This window comes from Pipistrellus kuhlii, unplaced genomic scaffold, assembly GCF_014108245.1.
Source record: "Pipistrellus kuhlii isolate mPipKuh1 unplaced genomic scaffold, mPipKuh1.p scaffold_m20_p_90, whole genome shotgun sequence".
Lineage (NCBI taxonomy): Eukaryota > Metazoa > Chordata > Mammalia > Chiroptera > Vespertilionidae > Pipistrellus > Pipistrellus kuhlii.
In genome coordinates this window covers 730,589-754,157 of record NW_023425596.1, presented here as the reverse complement: position 1 = coordinate 754,157, position 23,569 = coordinate 730,589, and the positions used below count along the sequence as shown (strand labels likewise).

General features: G+C 57.5%; 1 protein-coding gene and 1 non-coding gene across 2 annotated transcripts; both read right to left on the bottom strand.

Moving 5' to 3' along the window:
- Positions 1-3,707: 3,707 nt before the first annotated feature.
- Positions 3,708-3,817, bottom strand: LOC118713957. Its single transcript, XR_004986452.1, has one exon. It is a non-coding gene; the product is annotated as a U6 spliceosomal RNA (small nuclear RNA).
- An 8,258-nt stretch (positions 3,818-12,075) lies between these two features.
- On the bottom strand, positions 12,076-22,655 carry BCL3 (BCL3 transcription coactivator). Its single transcript, XM_036428724.2, has 9 exons — positions 22,251-22,655; positions 19,930-20,083; positions 15,284-15,392; positions 14,418-14,622; positions 14,214-14,302; positions 13,966-14,043; positions 13,189-13,356; positions 12,821-12,938; positions 12,076-12,679 (listed from the first exon to the last, which is right to left on the bottom strand). The coding sequence occupies exons 1-9, from the start codon at positions 22,495-22,497 to the stop codon at positions 12,492-12,494; spliced, it is 1,356 nt and encodes a 451-aa protein (XP_036284617.1). The 5' UTR covers positions 22,498-22,655; the 3' UTR covers positions 12,076-12,491.
- Positions 22,656-23,569: the final 914 nt, after the last annotated feature.

The window sequence follows — 23,569 nt, the reverse complement described above, 5'->3', positions numbered from 1 at the left end:
GTCAGTGGGACTTTGGTGGGGCCCGTCAGATCTCTGACAGGGCGAGTTCACGGCCCCGCACAGCCTTCGGAGACGTGGCTTGCAAACCCGTCGGCTCACATCAGGACGCCGTGCACCTGAAACCGTTACCCGGGGCCAGCCATCCTTACCCCGGCCGTGTGCATGTGCCCTGATGTCTTCCATCCTATTCAATTCCATTTCATTAAAGGGAAAACGGTTTGCAGCCCACTAAGTTGATTTCACAGCCCGCTAATGGATCTTGTCCGGCAGGTTGAGAAACATCGAGCTAAGCAACTCCCAGAGGCAGGTTCCAGGATGCTAACGGGGCAGCCTTCTGGGAAATGGAGAAAGCTGGACACCGGGCGGGTGCCCCCCCCGGGAGAAAGGAGGGATAAATCGTGGGGTGCTCTCACAGAGGATGCCCACACAGCAGCTGGGATGAGTGACGTGGACACGCACAGCCGTCTCAGGAATTGTGAAAACGCCATGAGTGTGCTGGGTTGAACCGTCCCCCCCCCCGCCCCCCATTCATGTCCCCCGGAACCGAGCTTATTTAGAAATGGAGCTTTTGCAGGTGTGACCAAGTGTAGATGAGCTCAGATTGAACTAGGATGGGCCCTATACCCAACAGGACTGGAAACGTGGGCCCAGGCACAGGCCCTCTCACGGGGAAAGCCAGGTGATGACGAAGGCAGAGATTGGAGCGATGCGTGGATAAGCCCAGGAACGCCAGGAACCAGGATGAGGCCAGGAGGGACCCTCCCCCGGAGCCTGCGGAGGGAGCACCGCCCTGAGCACACCTTGATTTTGGATCCTGAGTGTCCCAAATTGTGAGAGAGTACAGATTTCTGTTGTTTCGCTCACTCCGTTTGCAGTCCTTTGTTACAGCAGCCCCAGGGAACTAATACAATGAGTCAAACAAAGGAGTGCAGAAGAATTAGCACAGTATGGTAACCTATATAATAAAAGCGTACTTTGCAAATTGTCCCCTCCACCGAGGGTTTGTCCAGGAGTTCGACCAGGACGCAGAGCCAGCCGGGAGAAGGGAGGGAGGTCTCAGCCAGCAGCCAGCAGCCAGCAGCCAGCAGCCACTAGGGACCCTTCCAGTGCATGCCTTTCGTGCACTGGGCCTCTAGTCATTTATACCAAGTTTGGACACCTGCCAAACCAGGGCCATAAATCACGTGGGGATGCATTTGTGCAGGATAACGGGATGGATATGTGCGGTAACGCTGAGCCATTCATGCGGGATATGGAGCAGGAAGAGGATGGACTCTGAGAAGGATACACCGAGACTTCAACAACATCATTAATGTTTCAGTTTGAAAAGCTGGCTCCAGGATGGCAGAGACGGTTAAAGGTTCGTGTGGTAGCATAATGGGTGCAAAAGAAGTGGATGACAGGAAAAGATACTCAGCGTCATCACCAGTGAGGGAGAGGCGAGTCCAAACCACAGCGTGAGCCCGCCTCACACCCACCGGGACGGCACTGAGAGTGAGTGAGCCTCGGAGAGGCTGCGGACGGTACACTGCTGGGGGGAACGTACGATATGGTGCCACTGCTGCTTTTTATTATTATTTTTATTAATTTCTTTATTGATTAAGGTATCACATATTTGTCCTCAACCTCCCATTCCAATCCCACCCCCCCACTCATGTCCCCACCCCCTATTGTCCATGAACACTGGTTAGGCTCATATGTGTGCACGTAAGTCCTTTGGTTGATCTCTCCCTTTTATCCCCACCCTCCTTTTGAGGTCCAACCGTCTGACCCATGGCTCCTTATCCCTGGGTCTGTTCTTGTTCGTCTGTGTTGTTCACCATTTCCCCTGGATAAGTGAGATCATGTCTTATTGGAAATATACTAAGAATAAAAAATGAGACAAGCAATAGTCGTTATGCTGAAAGGCATATGAATCAGTCTGCAGTGAGCTTCTTTCTGGGCCAACAGTTCTTTTGAGACACAATTTCAATATGTCAAACAGTCTGGCAGTTCCTCAGAAGGCTAAACATGGACTTATCGCATGACCCAGCCTCCTCTGTACATATAGCCCAGAGAACAGAAAACATACACCCATGCAAAAGTTTGTTGAAACCACCTAAGTATTCAACTGATAAATGGATAAATTAAATGCAGTACACCCATGCGATGGACTATTATTTGGCCGTTGAAAGCAGTGAATTACCGATAACACACTGAAATTCAAATGAACCTCAAAAACATTATGCTAAAGTGGAAGAAGCCAGTCACGTGTTGTATGATTTGGTTTATGTAAAATGTCCAGCATAGGCAAATCTATAGAGACAGAAAGTATATTCGGGGTTGCCTGAGGCTGAAGGGGGGGGTGAGGGAAGGAATGTTTTAAAATTGATTGTGGCCCTAACCGGTTTGGTTCAGTGGATAGAGCTTCGGCCTGTGGACTGAAAGGCCCCAGGTTCGATCTGGTCAAGGGCATGTACCTTGGTTGCGGGCACATCCCCAGTGAGAGGTGTGCAGAGGCAGCTGATTGATTGTGGTCCTGATCGCACAACTCTTGATCTTGCTAAAACCATTGAATTGTACACTTATAGTTAAATTGCTGTATATATGCATTATCTCTATAAGTTGTTTTTTAAAAGGGCAAGGCCTTTTCTGGCTGGTGTGGCTCAGTGGTTGAGCATTGACCAGGAGGTCATGGTTGGATTCTCATCATTGATGTGATGTTTCTATCTCTTCCTTCCTTTCTGATATCAATTAAAAAAATATATATATATACACATTTATAAATATTTTTTTTAAAAAAGGTCAGGCCATATCTTAGGGTAACCGCGAGAGGGCGCTCTAAGCACAGACAACTCCTCCCTTGGGAACAGAATTTCGCAGGCCTTGCCCCAGATTCGGGCCACACCTCCGAGAGTTTGGCCACGCCCCCAAATTCTGAACCTTGGATACTGCCCGCCTCTCATCCCAACCACGCTTCTGAGACTCTGGCCACACCCCTAAACCTAACTACACCCTAAGGTCCTAGTCAGACCTCAAGGCAGTGTCTGAAGCAGCAAATTCACCCTCCCTGCTCCCCACACTGACCACAGATGCAAGTACAGACTAGATACTCTCAGAAACACAAGCCTTAAAACCATGACTTTTAATTTGCAATCATTTTTTTCTTTTTTTGGAATCATTTTTACCTTACAGAAAAGTGGCAAGAATAAGACAAAGCTTTCTGTATAACCTTCATCTGGGTTCACCAATTGTTAACACTTTACCAGTTTGCTTTATCATCAGCTCTTTCTCTCCTCCTCTTCTCCCTGGCCATTCGAGAGTAGCTTCGGACATTTTGCCCCTTTGTGTATTTCCAGGTTTGTTAATTCTCTCACAGTACAGTTATCAAAAGCAGGGCATTTAACATTTAACAACACTAGTATCTAACTCAGTCTGTAGTCAAATCACCAGTTGTCCCCAAACTGTCCTTTTTTCAAAATATATGTCCATTGATTTCAGAGAGGAAGGGGGAGAGAGAGAGAGAGAGATAGAAACATCCATGATGAGAGAGAATCAATGATTGGCTGCCTCCTGCACGCCCCCTACTGGGGATCGACTCCACAACCCAGGTGTGTGTCCTTGACCGGAATCCAACCCAGCAGCATCCTTCAGTCCACAGGCTGATGCTCTAACCACTCAGCAAAACCAGCTAGGGCCCCAAACCGTCCTTCCCCCCCACCCCGCCTTAAAATATAAAATGCTTTGAGAATTTGCGCATCATCCTTGCATGGGGCCATGCTAATCTTCTCTGTATCGTTCCAATTTTTTAGGATCTGTGCTGCCTAAGCGGGCACCGAGCTGTCCTTGTTAACAAGACGTTATTTCCCAGTCCGGGATCCGATCTGATGTCACGGCTGCTGCCATTGCTCAGCCCGCCTTGGGCTTCACGGAGTTGACATTTTTAAACATTACAGGACAGTCCCTTGGTAAGAGGTCCCCCTGGATCGGGGTTAGTCTGATATTTCCTTTCGACTCGATTCTGGCAGCAGGATGAGCTGTCCTTCTCAGCGTACTGGGCCAGAGGTAACATGATGTTGGTTGGCACATTATTGGTGATGAATTCCATCACGTGGTTAAGATGAAACTGGAATCCCTGACTCATAGATCCCTGACTCACCAGGTCAGTTTCTTTCCTTTCTGGGACTCAGTTTCCCTTGTCTTTAAAAGGGAGGTGTGGGCCCTGGCCGGTTTGGCTCAGTGGATAGAGTGGACTGAAGGGTCCCTGGTTCAATTTTGGCCAAGGGCACATACCTGGATTGTGGGCTCGATCCCCAGTAGGGGGTGTGCAGGAGGCAGCCGATCAATGATTCTCTCTCATCATTGATGTCCTCTCTCTCTCTCTCTCTCTCTCTCTCTCTCTCTCTCCCTCTCCCTTCCTCTCTGAAATCAATAAAGAAATATGTTTAAAATGGAGGTGTGGCCTGGCCAGTATGGCTTAGTGTTGAGCATCGACCTATGAACCAGGAAGTCATGGGTTCACTGTCAGGGCATATGTCCAGTTTGCGGACTCAGAGGGGAGAGACAGAGAGAGAAACATTGATGTGAGAGAGACACATATATTGGTGGCCTCCCACATACGCCGGGATCCTGCAACCAAGGTACATGCCCTTGAGTGGAAATGAACCCAGGACCGTTCACTGGACAGGACCAATGCTCTATCCACTGAGCCAAACCAGCTAGGGTAATAAAAACATATTAAAAAAAAAAAATAGGCCCAGCTGGGTGTGGCTCAGGGTTTGAGCTTTGACCCAGGAACACAGAGGTCAGTATGGCCTAGTGCTGAGCGTCGATCTATAAACCAGGAGGTCACGGGTTCAAGGTCCAGTCAGGGCACATGCCCGGGTTGTGGGCTCAATCCCCAGTAGGGGGCGTGCAGGAGACAGCCCATCAATGATCCTCTCTCATCACTGATGTTTCTATCTCTCTCTCCCTCCCACTTCCTCTCTGAAATCAATAAAAATAAAATGGAGGCTTACACAAGGGTCTGCAAACATACCTAACCAGCAGATGTGTTCTCTGTAGTTCTCATGCTCTTAAATTTATTTTTATTTTTTTAATTGAACATGCCAACACGTAAATCTGGTAGCTTTCATGCCTGCACCTGGAAGAGATGTTCTCTGAATGTCTGGGTTTACCCAGGATGCTGATAACAAGTGAAACTTGGCAGCCAGGGTTGGGGCCTCCTGAGCAATGATTGAAAGTGTGACTTCTGCCTCCAGAGAGCCAGGGCCCTCACCGGTGAGCGCGGTCTCCGTGGCATTGGTTAAGGGATGGGCGCTTCATTGTGCCGGGACGGGGGGGGGCAGGGGGGGGGTGGGCTGGAGACCCTCCCCCTGAGCCCCCTCCCTGGAGCCTGTCATTCTCTGGGGGAAGGGAGAGGGGTGTGGAAGGACACATGCCCAGGCCTGAGGTCAGGAGGCTGAGGGGATTTCCATGTGTGGAGAAGCCAGATTCTTTGTTTTAGAGAAGTGACTGAACCAAGGTCAGCGCTGGGTTCAGCTCTTGGATCCAGGGCTAGTTCCTCATCGAGAGGCACATCGCCCGCGGCCTGGCCCCACCGGCACCAGCGGATGCCCAGCACACATTCCAGCGGATCCTGGCCAGGACCTGTGCCAGCCACTTGGTGCCTACGGCCTCATTAGACGCTCACCAAACCGCCAACACAGAGCTGAGTATCATTTCCACTTTACAGACGAAGAAACGAAGGCTCATGGCAGTAAGGGCACGTTGCCTGAGGGTCCCACCGCCATCGGGTGGCAGAGCCCTGGTGCGACAGATACACTGCTGTCCCCATTGTACCGTCACTTCCCGAGGGCCCGCTCCGTGCCAGGCAGGGTGCTTGCTGCTGTGGGCAGGGCAGCGGCAGCGAAGGCTCTGGAGCTCGGGTCTGTGGAGAGACCGTCCCTGCGCACAGCCGTGCCCACGGGCTGGGATTATGGCGCGGGAGTTCTCACACAGCTGCCCAGCACTCACCCTCTGGAGTGGGTTGGATGGTGGCCCCTCACAAAGATCTGCCCCTGGAACCTGTGGATGTAGCCTTATGTGGACAAGGGTCTTTGCAGATGTAATTAAGAGAAGGATTTTGCCCGGCTGGCATGGCTCAGTGGATAGAGCATTAGCCTGTGGACCGAAGGGTCCCAGGTTAGAATCCAGCCAAGGGCACAGGCCTGGGTTGCAGGCTCCATCCGCAGAGGGCAGGAGGCAGCCAGACACTGATCCTCTCCCATTACTGGTGTTTCTATCTCTCTCTCCCCCTTCCTCTCTGAAATCAATAAAAATATATTTTTTAAAAAAAAGAGAGAGAGAGAGAGGGAGAGAAGGATCTTGCCTGGCTGGTGTGGCTCAGTTGTTGAGTGTTGACCTATGAACCAAGAGGTCACGATCCGATTCCAGGTCAGGGCATATGCCTGAGTTGTGGGCTTGGTCCCCAGTGTTTCTCTCTCTCTCCCTGCCTCCCTCCCTCTCCATTCCCTTTCCTAAAACTAAAAAAGAAAAGAGATAAGCACCCTGAATTACTCTATGGGGCCTAAACCCGATGACAAGTGTCCCCCTCATAGATGTAAGAGAAGACACAGACACAGACACAGGGGACACAGACACAGGCACAGACGCAGACACAGGCACAGGCACAGGCACAGACACAGGCACAGGCACAGGCACAGGCACAGGCACAGACACAGGCACAGACAGACACAGACACAGGCACAGGCACAGACACAGACACAGGCACAGACACAGACACAGGCACAGACACAGGCACAGACACAGGCACAGGCACAGACACAGACACAGGCACAGGCACAGACACAGGCACAGGCACAGACACAGACACAGGCACAGGCACAGACACAGGCACAGGCACAGACACAGGCACAGACACAGGCACAGGCACAGACACAGACACAGGCACAGGCACAGGCACAGACACAGGCACAGGCACAGGCACAGGCACAGACACAGGCACAGGCACAGACACAGACACAGGCACAGACACAGGCACAGACACAGGCACAGGCACAGGCACAGACACAGGCACAGACACAGGCACAGACACAGACACAGACACAGGCACAAACACAGGCACAGACACAGACACAGAGGGGACACAGACACAGACACAGACACAGGCACAGGCACAGGCACAGGCACAGACACAGGCACAGGCACAGGCACAGACACAGGCACAGACACAGGCACAGGCACAGGCACAGACACAGGCACAGGCACAGGCACAGGCACAGACACAGACACAGGCACAGACACAGGCACAGACACAGGCACAGGCACAGGCACAGACACAGGCACAGACACAGGCACAGACAGACACAGACACAGGCACAAACACAGGCACAGACACAGACACAGAGGGGACACAGACACAGACACAGGCACAGGCACAGGCACAGACACAGACACAGACACAGACACAGGCACAGGCACAGACACAGACACAGACACAGGCACAGGCACAGGCACAGACACAGGCACAGGCACAGACACAGGCACAGACACAGGCACAGGCACAGACACAGACACAGGCACAGGCACAGGCACAGACACAGACACAGACACAGACACAGACACACAAACACACAGACAGACACAGAGGGGACACAGACACAGACACAGACACAGACACAGACACAGACACAGAGGGGACACAGACACAGATACAGACACAGGCACAGGCACAGGCACAGACACAGACACAGACACAGACACACAGACACACAGACAGACACAGAGGGGACACAGACACAGACACAGACACAGAGGGGACACAGACACAGATACAGACACAGGCACAGGCACAGGCACAGGCACAGGCACAGACACAGACACAGACACAGACACACAGACAGACACAGAGGGGACACAGACACAGACACAGACACAGACACAGACACAGGCACAGGCACAGGCACAGGCACAGGCACAGACACAGACACAGACACAGACACACAGACACACAGACAGACACAGAGGGGACACAGACACAGACACAGACACAGACACAGGCACAGGCACAGACATAGGAACAGGCACAGGCACAGGCACAGACAGACACACAGACACACAGACAGACACAGAGGGGACACAGACACAGGCACAGACGGGAAGGCCGTGGAAGATGGAGACAGCTTAGAGAGGCAGCCACAGGCTGAGAAATGGCTGGAGCCACCAGAAGGGGGAAGAGGTGAGGAAGGGCTGTGTAGCTCAGTTGGTGGGGTACACCAAAAGGTTTCGGGTTCAATTCCCGGGCAAGGCACATACCTAGGTTGCAAATTTGATACCCAGTCAGGGTATGTGCAGGAAGCAATGGATTGATGTTTCTCTCTCATGTTGACATTTCTCTTTCTCTCTGAAAATCAATAAAAACATAGCCTCCGGAGAGGATTAAAAATATCCTATATCGCCGAAACCGGTTTGGCTCAGTGGATAGAGCGTCGGCTTGGGGACTGAAGGGTCCCGGGTTCGATTCCCGTCAAGGGCATGTACCTTGGTTGCGGGCATGTCCCCAGTGGGGGGTGTGCAAGAGGCAGCTGATCAATGACTCTCTCATCAATGTTTCTAACTCTCTATCTCTCTCCCTTCCTCACTGTACAAAATCAATAAAATATATTAAAAAATATATATATATCCTATATAATAAAAGCCTAATGTGCTAAGTGTCTGACCATTCCACAGCTCCCTGTGATGTGCACTGGCCACCAGGGGGCAGATGCTCTGATTGGTAGGTTAGCTTGCTGCTGGGGTCTGGTGGGTTGGACATGCCCTGGAGCCCTCCCGGGGTATCTCCTCAGCCCTGATTGTGCACCGGCGGGGTCCCTTGGCCAACCTGTGCCCTCTTGAAACCCAGGACCCCTCAGGGGATGTCAGAGAGCCGGTTTCAGTCCAGTCCTCACAGGCCAGGCCGAGGAACCCCACGGTGCACGACTCTGTGCACTGGGCCTCTAGTAAATAAATAGATAATCAATCAATCAATCAATCTCCCCTGGAGCCTTTGGAGAGAGCGTGGCCCTGCCCACACCTCAATTTTGGACTTCTGGCTTCCAGAACTGTGGGAGAATGCATTTCTGTTTCAAGTCACCACGTTAGTGGTCGTGAAGCCAATACACCTTCCAAGTCAGCGGCTCTAGGGACACCATTCCCCAGAGACAGGGGCAGAAACACAGCCACATGGTCACAACACACCTAAGTCAGGAGAGTACCAGTAACCCAGACAGAGCTGACCGGAAGTGGGTGTGCATGGGTGTGTGTACATGCGTTCACACACACATATGTACACCCAGCCACTCGTGAAACCCAACAGTGCCTTCCAGGAAGACGTTAAGGCAGTTGGTCCCACACATACAACATGTGGTAGGAATCATGGCAGCAGAAACATTCATATGTCCCAAGACATACGAAGACCCCAAGGCCCAGCGAGGTCCCCAGACTAAAGAAGAGCAGCACAGTCCTAGCTGGTTTGGCTCAGTGGATAGAGCGTCCACCTGCAGATTCAAGTCAAGGGCACATGCCTGAGTTGCGGGCTCCTCGATCGCCAGTAGGGGGCGGGCAGGAGGCAGCCAATCAATGATCCTCTCAGATTCTTGATGTTCCTGTGTCTCTCTCCCTCTCTGAAATCAGTAAGAAACAATATTAAAAAAAAAGAAAAGAAAAAAAGAAAAACAGCCCTAACCAGTTTGGCTCAGTGGATAGAGCGTCAGCCTGTGGACTCAAGGGTCCCGGGTTCGATTCCGGTCAAGGGCATGCACCTTGGTTGCAGGCACATCCCCAGTAGGAGGTGTGCAGGAGGCAGCTGATTGACGTTTTTCTCCCATCGATGTTTCTCTCTCTCTCCCTTCTTCTCTGTAAAAAGTCAATAAAATATATTTAAAAAAAAAAAGAAAAAAAAGAAAAACAGCACTTACCGTTACTCAGAAACACATGATCACTCATGAAGCCCAATACAGTGGGACCAAGGTCATCAGTGTCTCTCAAAGGACAACCCATTCTTCCAGGTCAGGGGCAGTGGGGGCAGTTAGAGCTCCAGTCCTTCCTCAGGGGTCCCAGCTTGTCCCTGCGTCCCCACTGCACACCCACCTCCCCTTCCTGCAGATCAGTCAATTCCTGCAGCAAATTTCTTATCCCTACACCCATCTCCTAGAAGCGTCGATTCTCTGACGAGCCTGGCGTGAGCTGAATCAAGGCTCCTAATGCTCTTGTCCTAATCCCTAGAAGCTCTGATGTCACTTTACCTGGCAAAGCACTTTACAGACTGGGGGAGGTGAAGGATCTGGAGATGAGATTATCCTGGCCCAATGCAATCCCAGGATCCTCCAGGAGGAAGGCAGGAGATGAGAGTAGGAGATGTGCAGATGGAAGCAGAAGGTTGTAGACACAAGGAAGGGGCCATGAGCCAAGGAATGCAGGCCAACCTCTAGGAGCTGGAGAATGCAAGGTAACAGGTTCTCCCCTACAGCTGCCCGAAGGGGCCAGTCCTGTGGACACCTTGGCCAGTGAAACTGATTTTACACTTTTTATTAAAAAATATATATATTTTATTGATTTTTTACAGAGGGGAAGGGAGAGGGATAGAGAGTTAGAAAAGTTGATGAGAGAGAAACATCGACCAGCTGCCTCCTGCACACCCCCTACTGGGGATGTGCCTGCAACCAAGGTACATGCTCTTGACCGGAATCGAACCTGAGACCTTTCAGTCTTCAGGCAGATGCTCTATCCACTGAGACAAAGCGGTTTCGGTATACACTTAAAAAAAATGCTCTTATTGATTTTTAGAGAGAGGGAGAGAGAAAGAGAGAAACATTAATGAGAAACATCATCAATGGGCTGCCTCCTGCACGCCCCCTACTGGGAATCAAGCCCAAAACCTGAGCATGTGCCCTGACCAGGAATGGAACTAGCAACCTCTTGGTTCCTGGGTTGACACTGAACCACTGAGCCACACCTGCTGGGCTGATGTTACACTTCTGTCCTCTGGAAGTACAAGACAATAATACACTTAGATGTGTTGTTTTAAGCCATTGGTTGGCAAACTGTGTCTCGAGAGCCACATGCAGCTCTTTGGCCCTTGAGTGTGGCTCTTCCACAAAATACCACATGCGGGCGCCCACGTTCAGTGCGATTGAAACTTCGTGGCCCATGCGCAGAAGTCGGTTTTCGGCTCTCAAAAGAAATTTCAATCGTTGTACTGTTGATATTTGGCTCTGTTGACTAATGAGTTTGCCCACCAGTATTTTTTTTTTTAAATATATTTTATTAAATTTTTACAGAGATGAAGAGAAAGGGAAAGAGAGTTAGAAACATCGGTGAGAGAGAATCACCCATCAGCTGCCTCCTGCACACCCTCTACTGGGGATGTGCCCGCAACCAAGGTACATGCCTTTCACCAGAATCGAACCTGGGACCCTTCAGTCCGCAGGCTGACGCTCTATCCACTGAGCCAAACCGGTTTCGGCCCACCAGTGTTTTAAGCCACTTAATTTGTGGTGCTTTGCTGGAGCGGTAACAGGCAACGGATGCTTGATTCACAAGAGATGTGTCCACAGAGTCCAGACACAGACATTGTATTCAGGGGCCCTAGAGCTGCTGAGTAAAACGTGACACATCAAGAGAGGCAGGCACATGGGAACAATCCTACGATGACCGCAGGTCTCACAAATGCCAGAGTCAACCGCAGTGTCACACAGCAGTCATCTGTGGCACTCCTCGGAAATGCACACATACACACACACACACACACACACACACATACACACACACACCCGGGGTCGCTGTGGGATGTAACAGGGCCTCCTGGAGAGATGTCACACATTAGGTCAGCCCCAGAAACAACGGCACCGTGTCACCATGATGGAACATTCGAGCACACCGGCCATCCTAGAGTCACTCACACGCCATCGCCGTTCTGGGACTCACAGGCCATGCGTGGAGTCAGCGGGGCACGGCATGTGGGGCACGGGGTATGGTGTACGGGGGTACGCACACAAACACACACACACACACACGGCTGCAGACCTCCTCAGGAAAGCGAGCCAGCCATGCCAGGGCTATGTTACAAAAATAGTTTATTACAAAAGAAATCCAACCAAAAACGCCTAATAATTTACACGGTTATAAGTGCCCTCCGGCAGTCCGTCTCTCCCTCCTCATGGGCAGAGGGTGGGGGGGGGGCAGGTGTCCCCTGGTTCCGCCAGCTCTGAGAGAGGAGACGGAAGTGCATCATCGAGTAGAATTCTGGGTGCCTGAGAGGAACAGGGGAGAGAGTCCTGGGCGGGAGACGGGAGATGAGGTTGGGGGGCGGGTATCTGTGCTCAAAAGAAGGGGCAAATGCATGTGCCTCTGTGCAAATGGTTCGAAGATGGGGGGGGGGGGCAGAGTGAGATCTTCACAGTTTCCAGGAGGGTTGACTCCACAGGGCAGGGAGGTCCCTCCTCATGAGTCCAAGATCTGCCCCCCCATCCCTCTCAGCTGCCTCCTGGAGCTGGGGCGGGGGGCACCGGCCGGCCGGGGGCCTGGAGGACCCCGACAAAGGGCAGGAAGGCAGGTGGAGGTGAGGGAGAGAGGAAGAAACTGGGGGGAGCCAGGGGAAATCCAAGGGAATCCTTGGGGGGGGACTGGGAAGGCGAGGAGGATGGTGATGCCGAGAGAAGACCTGTGGAAAGAAGAGAGAAGAAGGGTAAGGGAGGGCAGTGAGAGACCAGATCCAGAGAGAAGGGGGCCGGGGTCCGACTCCCGGATTCTAAGGGGCAGGAAGGAGGGCGCTGGGGGCAGAGGCTGCAGGCTGGCTTCTCACCGTTGGAGCTGAGGCGGCTGCTGCTCTCCGGGGAGGTGGTGGCACTCCGGTCAGAGGAGGGCTCTGGCTGTGACTCCGGAGCAGGTCGAGAGGCCTTCCCCCTCAGGATGTCGATGACCTGTAGGGAGATGGGGGTCACCACCAGCCCACCCCCTCCCATCCCCTCCGCTTGCTCCAGGGCTGTCAGTGACGCCGAAGGTGGGCACGTGGCCTTTCTTTGTGCCTCAGTCTCTCCTCCTGTCTAGACCTCACACCCCCACTCCCTCCTCTCCCTCCACGCACGGGCACAGGCGCACACGCACACGCACACCCTGGGTCTGCTCCACGGACCCACACGCGGGAGCAGCCTCCCCCCGCCCCGCACTCACCCGGCGGCTGCGCGCCACCATGAGCGGCGTGTCGTTGTGGCAGTTCTTGAGGCTGCTGTCCGCGCCGCTGCGGACCAGCGTGCGCACCAGCGGGAGGAGCCCGCGGCCCGACGCCGAGTGCAGCGCCGAGCTGCCCGAGTACATCTGCGCGTTCACGTTGGCGCCGTGCTGCGGGCGGAGGGCGGGTCAGGACAGGACCACCCGCGACCCCGGCCCAGGGCGAGGGGGCGGGGCCCTGGAGGGGCGGGGCCATGGCGAGGGGCTGGACCACCCAGCGGCCTGACCCGGGGTGATGGGGGCGGAGCCCTGGAGGGGCGGGGCCAAGGCGAGGGGCGGGGCCAGTGCCCATGGCTGGACCACTCGCGGGCCCGACCCAAGGGATGGGGGCGGGGCCAGATGGAGGGGCGGGGCCAGTGACCGGGGCTGGACCACTCCCGGGCCCTGGTGATGGAGAGAAGGATGGGAGCTAGAGTCCCGGCGCGGGACTAGGCGGGCGGCGCTGAATGAAACCGAGCCAGACTCCGGTCCAGCCGACGTAGGGGCGGAGTCAGAGAGGGGAAGGGGCTGGGGTTGAGGAAGGTCGGCGCGGGCAGGGCCTGGGCCGTCAGGGGCGGCGGAGGAGTGGCGGAGGGCCCAGGAAGAGTTCGCTTCCTGGGGGGTAAAGTCTAAGGGCTGCCAGAACGAGGCCTAGGAGGAAGGCTCAGAGCCGGATGGAGGCGGGCGATGCGGGTGGGTGCCGGGAGAAGGGCGGGGAGGCCTCGGGCAGGGCCCACCCACCTGCAGCAGCAGCTGCACCATGCTCAGGTTGTTGTTCTCCACGGCGTGGATGAGCGGGGAGCGGCCGCTCTTAATGTCCTGCGGCGGGGAGGGAAGGGCCTTGAGTCTTTCCGAGCTCTGACCCCACAGCTGGCGGTCCTGTCCGCACCCCCACCGCCCAGGCGGGACGGAGACCTGGAGCCCCGGCCACCCACGCAGGCGCCCCCCACGCCAGCCCCGCCCTCTTCGGGCTCCGCTCCCTCGCTCACCACCGCGTCGATGTCTGCACCACGCTCCAGCAAGAGCAGCACCGCATCCTGGCACTCGGTGTTGACGGCCACGTGCAGGGCAGTGAGCCCTAAAGCACAGGGAGGTCCAGTCAGGCTCGGGCTTGGGACTCTGCAGCCGCAGAAGGACGCCAGGCCCTGCCTGATGGCCCCACCCTGCGCCCGAGCCCGTCCGTCCGTCCTCACCGTCGTAATTGCGGGCCTCCAGGTCCATCGTGCCCGGGGCCGCGCTGTCCAGCAGGGCCCGCAGGCAAGTGGGGCTGCGGTGCTCACACGCCAGGTGGGCTGCTGTCTGGCCGTGGCGGTCCAGGGCCATGGGGCTGGCTCCGGCCATCACCAGTAGCCGGACCACCGATGGCAGAGTGGTGATCACAGCCAGGTGCAGCGGTGTCTGGACAACAGAGACTGTGAGGGACCCGCCTGGTCCTAGTCCTGCCTCCCTCAGAATTTCCCAGTCCTGATCCCCAGGTTGCAGTCTTCCTCAGGAGCCAGAAATCTGGAACTCCTCCTCCTCCCTCAGATTCAAGAGGACTCCCTCCCCTAGGACCCAGAAGTCTGAACACCCAGCCCCTCCTCCCTCACACCCAGGAGTCCAGGTCCCCAGCCCCTCCTCCCTCACACCCAGGAGTCCAGCCCCCCAGCCCCTCCTCCCTCAGACCAGGAGTCCAGGCCCCCAGCCCTCCTCCCTCAGACCCAGGGGTCCAGACCCCCAACCCCCTCCTTCCTCAGACCAGGAGTCCAGGCCCCCAGCCCTCCTCCCTCAGACCCAGGGGTCCAGACCCCCAACCCCCTCCTTCCTCAGACCCAGGAATCCAGGCTCCCAGCCCTTCTCCCTCACACCCAGGAGTCCAGGTCCCCAGCCCCTCCTCCCTCAGACCAGGAGTCCAGACCCCCCAGCCCCTCCTCCCTCAGACCAGGAGTCCAGACCCCCCAGCCCTCCTCTCTCAGACCCAGGAGTCCAGGCCCCCAGCACCTCCTCCCTCACACCCAGGGGTCCAGGCCCCAGCCCTCCTCCCTCAGACCCGGAGCCCAGGCCGCAGGCCCAGCCTCACCTGCCTGAGGTGGTTGTAGATGTCCAGCTCCCGGCCCCCGTGCTGGAAGAGGCAGACGAGGCGATGCACAGCTGGCAGGTTGCCCTGCACCACGGCGATGTGGAGTGGCCTGGGGGCGAGGGTCACAGACATGAGGGACCGGCCACCTCTCACCCCCACACTCTCAGCAGCGCTTCTCCCGCTGATACTTCGGGAATCCCTCCAGAACCCAGTCACTTCTCCCAACCCCACTCTCTCCACGCTGACTCAGCCCCCATCAGCCTGGACTGTCTCCTCCTCACAGGCTCCACTGCTTCCCCCAGGGCCCCCCTGTCTGTCCCCCACGGAGCCGCCAGAGGGACCCTGTTAGGCCCCAAGTCAAGGCATGTCTCCCCTCCCCTTCTGCTCAGAACCGTCCGAGTAAAGGCCACGTCCTCACAGGCCCACAGGCCTTGAGTGATCCTGTCTCCCGCTCTTCACCCCCTTTGGCCTCCTCTCTCTGCCCTCCTCCGCCTGCTCTGACCACTGGCCTCCTCGCTGCTGCTCAAACAGAACACGCATGCTTGCCTGCCGGGCCTTTGCTCTGGCCGTTCCCTCCGCCTGGAATGCGCTCCTGCCACCTACGTGCAGGGCCTCCGCCAAAGTGGGATGGCATCAGCTCCATCCTCCTCCCCTCCTCCCCCTGCTTCATTTCCCTCCACTTGACATTGGACTGTTTCCTTGTTTCTTGTCCGAATCCCACTCCTCCCCCCACCCCTCCTAGGAGGTTAACGCCACCAGGACAGGCTGTTTGGTCTGCTTGGGCCACCGCCCAGGGCCGAGGACAGTGCCCAGTGCTGAGCAGGTGCTCCGTGCACGTGAATGAACGAGTCCACCCACCCACCCTCGAAGCCGGTGGCCAAGTCCCCGCCCCTTTGGGGGCCACGGTTTTCTCAGGTGTGAAAAGAGTGGGGAAGAACCAGATGCCACTGAAGTTCCATCAGTTGGGACTCCGCATCACACAGTCAGCCGGAAGAGCATGTGTGTGGAGAAAGTTCTGCCCCAGAGGGAAGTGGGATGGGGTCACTGTTCTGGAGTCTGGGCTGTTTTGTGCAACGGAAGGTCTCATGCCCCCAGCTTCTGGGAAGGCCGTCAGCTCTCCACATTCTCGAGGAATTGCCCTCTGCCGCAGAGCATGGTGTGCCCGGGCGCGAGGGGGGCAGCCACCACCCGGGGGCCTACGAGGTCCAGCAGACCCGCCTCAGCTGGGAGGGCCACTCCGGCCGGCCGCAGCACCCCCGTGGGACGCACAGCAGCTGCACTTCTCCCGGTCCCAGCCCATAAGCGTTTGCCAGCTTCCCAGGGCCCCCAAGGGCAGCAGCCAATTCCAGCGGAGGGCAGTCTGGGTGGCTGCGCACCGGCCATCGCCTGTCCGCGCAGCGTCCGGGACCGTAGCCCCAGGGCCCAAGGTGACTGCAAGTATGCAGCTCACATCACTTTCCAAGTCCATTGACTGGATCAACGGTCTTCTCACCCACCACTGCCTGCTTCCGGGCCAAGGCCTCCCAACTGGGGAATGTGCATCCTGGACCCACCTTTTTTTATTTTTTAAGTATATTTTATTGATTGTTCACAGAGAGTAAGGGAGAGAGAGAGTTAGAAACATCGATGAGGAAGAAACATCGAGCAGCTGCCTCCTGCACACTTCCCACTGGAGATGTGCCCGCAACCAAGGCACATGCCCTTGACCGGAATCGAACCCGGGACCTTTCCGTCTGCAGGCCGACGCTCTATCCACTGAGCCAAACCGGTCTCGGCTGGACCCACCTTGGAAACCAGCTCCCGAGGTGCTTGGCTGGGGATAGGGACACCCTGCAGCCCAGAGGGCTCTGGGGGGCTAAGGAGGCCCGGGTTGCACATTGGGTTGTGCCGCCCCCCCCCCCCAAGCTGTGCGTGCTAAGGCGAAGTCACGTGGCCCTCCGGGGCCTCGGTCTTCTCTTTGGTGAAGAGTAACCCCCCTCCCAGGAGGAGAGGATGCAGGAGAAACGCGGAACCTGGACCCTGATCCTTGAAAGCACCCCCCCCCCCAAAAAAAAAAATGTTGGGGAGAAGGGCAGGACCTGGGCCTCCTGGGAAGGGGTCCCTCCCTCCCTTCTTTCCCCGCTTCTTTCGGTACGCACCCCCTTTCCCCCCCCCCCCCCCTCCGCCCCCTCCGCGCGGGCGGGGTTACGTGAGGGCAGAGGGAGCAATGATTTCAGAGAAACCGTCCAGGCCTGAGTTCCCATAAGCGCGGGCCGCAGGGGGTGGGGCGGGGCTGGAGGAAGTGGGGACGGGAGGGGCGGCCCTGCCCTCGGACTTCCAGTAACAGGTCTGCGGGGCGGGGCTCCGCTTCCTGCTCCCGGGGGAGGGAAGCCTGAGCCGCGGGGATCTACCGGGCCGCCCGCCCCCTCCCGGCACCCCGGCTTCCACCCGCGAGTGGGGGTACAGGAGGGGGTAGCCCGACCCAAAAAGACCTGGCTTTTCTGGAAGGAAAGACCCCAAGCCTCCAGCCTGGAGGCCCCTCTGGTGCGCCTCAGACCCCAGATGGGTTCTGGTCCCCCCTCACCCCAGCATCCACCTCAGAGTCTCCTGGGACCCTGCCTCTTCGCTGATGCGGACTCTGCAACCCCTCTCAGCTCTAGATGCCCCAGCTGCCCTGCACCCTGTTCCTCTCCGCATCAGAGACCCAGGGATGCTGTGCCCCCCAGCTCTGCTCCCTGGGACTCAGTGGTCCTCTCCCACTCCCCACCCCCTAACCCCCCAGACCCAGACTTTGCCTGCCAGTGCCTGACCTCTTGGGGGCCCAGAAGCCCTGAGATCCCTGCACCCCGAGTGCCTAGAAGTCTAGCCTCCCAGCCAAGCTTTGCAATTTCGGGGACCCGGCCTTCCTTCGCGTGTCCTCCTCCCCCGCCCCCGGGCTGTGCCAGCTGCCCATTCCGGTAAAGCCTGGCCCCAGCGGAAGGGGTTAAGGTTAGAGGGAGCGCCGGGAGGGGGAGGCTGCGAGTGAGTGACGGCTGCTGACGTGGGGGAGGCAGAGCAGCTGGGCTGCGGTCAGGTTCTGCGGGAAGGGATTTCCCCGGACCAGCAGCTGAGGCAGAAGTGTTTGCTTTGGGGGAGAGGGGGGAGAGGCGGGAGAGCGAGAGAGCGGGGGAGGGCGGGCGGGCCAGGTCTCCTCCTGCACCCTGCTTGCACAGGCTGCAAACAACTCGCCCCTGGGGGCAGATAACACAAGAAATCTGTTCCACAGATGACCCCAGAGGAGGAAACGAGCTTTATGGAGTCCATTATATAGATCTGACACTTTCTCCGGCCTGGATGCACGCGTGGCCCACACGGCCTGTTCCAACAGCACCCACCCACAGGCATGGAGCACCTACTGTGTGCGCTGGGCCCTGGTCCGTGCACAGTGTGTGTTTGCCGTGGCACGGAATCCTCGCTCTGACAGCTGCTCTTACGAGCTGTGGATTTCCCGATAGAAACCATGAGGCTCAGGGATGTGAAGTCACCTCACATCCAGCAGTGGGCCGGCCAGGAGTGGAGGCCCCCCCACCCCTTCCCTGCAGAAATAGGCTTATCAATCGTGCCTACCCGTGGTTTGCAGTCCCCAAACCTATTCCCAGAGAAGGCCATACAGAAACCACCTCATACTCGCCTCGCAGAGACCCCTGCACACTCACGGTTCCTGTTTTCGCAGGGGGAAACTGAGACAGAGAGGGCTGAGAAAGTGGCTAGCTGAGATAGTCAAACGGAAGTCGAGAGAATTATAAGCCTGATGGTCAAGTATGCCAAGTGGCTGGCAGAGGGCTAAACTTCTCAGCAGCTTCAAGAATATGTTCTTCAGCCCTAACCGGTGTGGCTCAGTGGGTAGAGCGTCGGCCTGTGGACTGAAGAGTCCCGGGTTCGATTCCGGCCAGGGGCGCGTGCCTTGGTTGCGGGCACATCCCCAGTGAGGGGTGTGAGGGAGGCAGCTGATCGATGTTTCTCTCTCATCAATGTTTCTCACTCTCTCTCCCTCTCCCTTCCTCTCTGTAAAAAACCGGTAAAATATATATGTTTTTAAAAAGAAAATATTCCTCCAGCTGCAGGTGACAAAACCATGGGATTTGTGAAATCGGTTTAAGGGATGGTGAAATCAATTTAGTGGGTAATGACCACGAAACAATGAGAAATGCACTAGAATAGAAAGCACTAAAGGAGGTCCCACGTAGTGAGGGCATGGTTTTGTTTGGTGCAGTTTTTATTTCTGGTTTATATGTGTGTGTGCTGAGTTTAATACAAAATAACAATAATAATATTAACTGATACCTACAGAGCACACTCATCATCTACCATGCTCAGCGCTAGGAGCTTAGCGTGTATAATTCATGTAATAAGTCAGCCACTGAAATGTCTTTCTCCTTCTTGGAATGTGAGGACAAATCTGAAGCCCCTTGCTCCAAAGTTGGTACCAGGAGGTCTGTGCTCTCAGAACGCCCATTTTTCAGAAGAGGAGACTGAGGTTCCGAGAGGGAATGGGCCTGCTCAGAGTCACACCGCCATGGCATAGCGGACTAGAAAGGCCAGGCTGAGGCCCCTGGGTTTGCGGGGAGTGAAGGTGAGAGCCGGCTGCCCCCGTCCCGCTCCCCGTTAACGGGGGGGCTGGTACTCACGTGTCTCCGTCCTCATCCGCGCGGGTGGCCATGGCGATGTCGGCTGAAAGGGGGTGTTCCATCGAGCACATCATGGGGTACAGGGGCGGAGGCAGGCTCAGCAGAGGAAAGGGGGAGCCCATGGTTGGGGTGGGGTACAGAGGCAGTAAAGGTCCTGGGCAGAGAAAAGACTGGGGTGAGGCCACGCCCACAGACCCTCAACCCTCTCCCCACCTCCAGGCCTTTGCTCCGGCAGGCCACCTGCCCCTTTCCCAGGCCCCTCCTCTGGGCTCCACACTCCCCCCACTCAGTCCCTGTCCCCCGGTCCTGGTCACTCTCATGGTTTCTTTTTAAAATATATATATATTTATTAATTTCAGAGAGGAAGGAAGAGAGAGAAATAGAAACATCAATGATGAGAGAGAATCACTGATTGGCTGCCTTCCAGGGATCAAGCCCGAAACCCGGGCATGTGCCCTTGACCAGAATCGAACCTGGGATCCTTTAGTCCGCAGGTTGTAGCTCTATCCACTGAGCCAAACCGGCTAGGGCTCATTGTCATTCAAAAAAATGTATATATATATTTTTTATTGATTTCAGAGAGGAAAGGAGTGGGGGAGGGAGAGAGAGGAACATCAACGATGAGAGAGAATCATCCATCGGCTGCCTCCGGCACGTCCCCCACTGGGGATTGCAACCGGGAAGCGAACCATGACCTCCTGGTTCAGGTCCGTGCTCAGACACCGAGCCACGCTGGCTCGTCGTCACTGTTCGTGTTTCTGACTCTCCTCCCCTGCTAGGCAAAAAGTCCCTCAGGCTGAAGCCCATCACCAGCAGGGGATCCTCGGGGCCTGTTTGCTGAGTGAATGTGTGGCCCAGGGAGGCGCAGACAGGATGAAGTGCTGGGTGTGGGGTGAGAGCCTAGAGCGTTTGGGGAGAGGGGTGCGTCAGAAGGCGAGAGAAGGTGACACCAGAAGCCTGTTCAGTTCACACTGTTGGAAGGGGACCTTGGCAACAGGAAAAGCCGTATCTACCCAGCACAGGGAGGGGGAAACTGAGGCCCGGGCTCTCACCCGGGGAATGGGAAGGGGAGGCAGTAGCAGGCCTCCGGATGCACAGCTAGAGGCTGTACCCCAATGGGGTACAGAAACTGGCCAAAGGTTGGGAGGCACTAACCATGGGCTTTGCCACTTTGCGGGTCTCTTGGGGATGGGGAGGCGAGCACAGCTGTGGCAGGGGCTGCCCCTTCCTTGAGGTCAGGGATGGAGACGGGATGGGGAGAATGGTGTCTGGCCTCCTCTGTCATCGCCTCATCACTGAGAGTCCTGAACGCCCCAAGTTTCCTGGTCCCTGTCCTGGGGCCTCCTGAAGATCCTCAAATCCTTCGTCCTGGCCCCAAATTCTTGAGTCCCAGACTTCCCCATCCTGTCCCCTATTATTAGAATCCTCAGCCCCAAGCCCTCTATACCACCTGGTCTTGTGACCCCCATGAAGCTCTGAGCCATGGTGACCGCACATAACTGGGTGCCCAGCACCCGGGCCCCTGTCCTGCTGGTTCGTTAGGATCCCCGAGGTCTGGACCTGTTTCCTTGTTTCTCTCTGATCCCAGACACGGGGTTGCTCAGAGCTCAGACTGTTCTAACCCCTTCCTCCCCCCAGTCCCCCAATGTCCTGGTTCCTGGGATCCCTAATATCCGTCCCCTTAGAGCCCAGTCTCCGTTCTCCTGACTTCCCTGGACCCCACACATCTGGATGCCAAGAACCTCAGCGTCTTGGGCCGGAGCACAGATTCTTCAAAACCCTGCGGTAGATGCCGGGGTCTCGAGTTTGTAATTCTGTGTTCCCGAGATTTCAGGCTCTTGATTCCCTGAGCCCCCAAATCTGTCCTGCTGGGCACTGTCCCCTGGGTCCCCATATCTGTCGCGTTCAGACCCCAGGCTCCGTCCCTCAGGCCCCCTGCACCCAGCTTCCTGGGGCCCCCCTATAGCTCTGTCCCAAGGCACCGCTTCCTGATGCTTCCATGTCTGTATCCCAGGGACAGGGGCCTGCACCACCCCCTCCCCCAGCTCCCAGGAGCCCCCTATGTTTTGGGACCTTGGCTTCTCCCTCTGTCCCCCCCCAGCTCCCAGGAGCCCCCTATGTTTTGGGACCTTGGCTTCTCCCTGTGTCTCCCCCCCCCCGAAGCTCCTGGAGCCCCCTATCTGTTTTGGGACCTTGGCTTCTCCCTCTGTCCCCCCAGCTCCCAGGAGCCCCCTGCACTGTGCCTGAGCTCTGCGCCCTGCCTCCCCTGACCCAGTGCCCTGTGGCCCCCAGCCCGACCTTGACCGGAGAGGGACACTCACCCTGGTAGTAAAGGGCCTCGGGCCGGGCCAGGCCGGGGCGGGACGCCGGGGCGGCGGGCCCGCTGGCGCCGCCGGGCAGGGGCTCCGGGGCGGCCGGGGCGCAGCGCGGGGCGGCGGGCGCCGGGGAGGGCGGCCGCAGCGGGCGCTTACGGAGCGGCAGCGCGGCGCCCGGGAGCGCGGCGGCCTTGGGCCGGGTGCGCAGGTCCACGGGCCCCTCGTCCATGGCCCCCGCGGGGCATCGGGGCATGGGGCCGCCGGGGGGGCGGCCGAGGGCGGCCGGAGCGCGGCGCGGCTCGGCGGCTGCGGGAGGCTGCGCCGGGCGCCGGGACTTCCCCTGCCGCCGGCGGAGCTGAAGGGACTTTTGTCGGCCGGGGCGGTGCCGGCAGCCGCTCCACGCCCCCCGCCCCCCCGCGGGCCACCGCCCGCCCAGGGGTTTCCTGGACCCGGGCCGCTCCGGGCCCGAGCCTCGCCCGCGCCCGCCCCTCTGGCCCCGCGGCGCCCGCGGCGCCCGGGGCGGCCGGGCGGGGCTGGGGGGGGAAGGGGGCGGGGTCAGGGGGCGGCTCGGGTCCAGGCTGCGGGCCTCTGGGTGTCGGGTCTCTGTGTTTGCCTCCTTCCGAGAGACGCCCGGAGAGAGGTCTCCGGGTCTCTGCCTCTGTCTCTGCCTCTGTCTCTGTCTCACTGTCTGTCTCTGTCTGTCTCTGCCTCACTGTCTGTCTCTCTGTCTCTGCCTCACTGTCTGTCTCTGTTGTCTCTTTGCATCTACAATCTCTTTGCCTCTGGAGCTCGGTCTCTCCCCAAGGGAAGCGATTCCACGGCTCCCTGGGGTCGTTAGGGTGCGGGTTCGAGTCCTGACTCCCACTTCCTCGCGCGGTGACCTTGACCACGCACTTCCCCTCCCCCGGCCGTTTCCTCCTCGGTCAGAGCGAAAGGACGCACCCGGGCCGGGCGGGCCGACGCCTGCACTCTGCCCCTGCCTGTACCCCCCCCCCCCACGGTGCCTGCCCCCCTCCCCTGTGCCTGCCCCCCATGTGCCTGCACCCCCGCTTCCTCTGTGCCTGCCCCCCCTGTGCCTGCACCCCCGTGCCTGCCCCTCCTGTGCCTGCCTCCCCCGCGGTGCCTGCCCCTCCTGTGCCTGTACCCGCCGCTTTCTCTGCGCTACCCCCCTGTGCCTTTACCCCCCCCCCCACGGTGCCTGCCCCCCTCCCCTGTGTCTGCCCCCCATGTGCCTGCACCCCCGGCTTCCTCTGTGCCTGCCCCCCCTGTGCCTGTACCCCCCCCCACGGTGCCTGCCCCCCTCCCCTGTGCCTGCGCCCCATGTG

Coding starts and splice junctions, on each gene's coding strand:
- BCL3 (XM_036428724.2), bottom strand. CDS start 22,497: ATGCCCCGATGCCCCGCGGGGGCCATGGACGAGGGGCCCGTGGACCTG. Junction 14,044..14,213: donor GTGCAGACATCGACGCGGTG/GTGAGCGAGGGA, acceptor TCCCCGCCGCAG/GACATTAAGAGCGGCCGCTC. Junction 13,357..13,965: donor TGGTGCAGCTGCTGCTGCAG/GTGGGTGGGCCC, acceptor CTCCGCCCGCAG/CACGGCGCCAACGTGAACGC.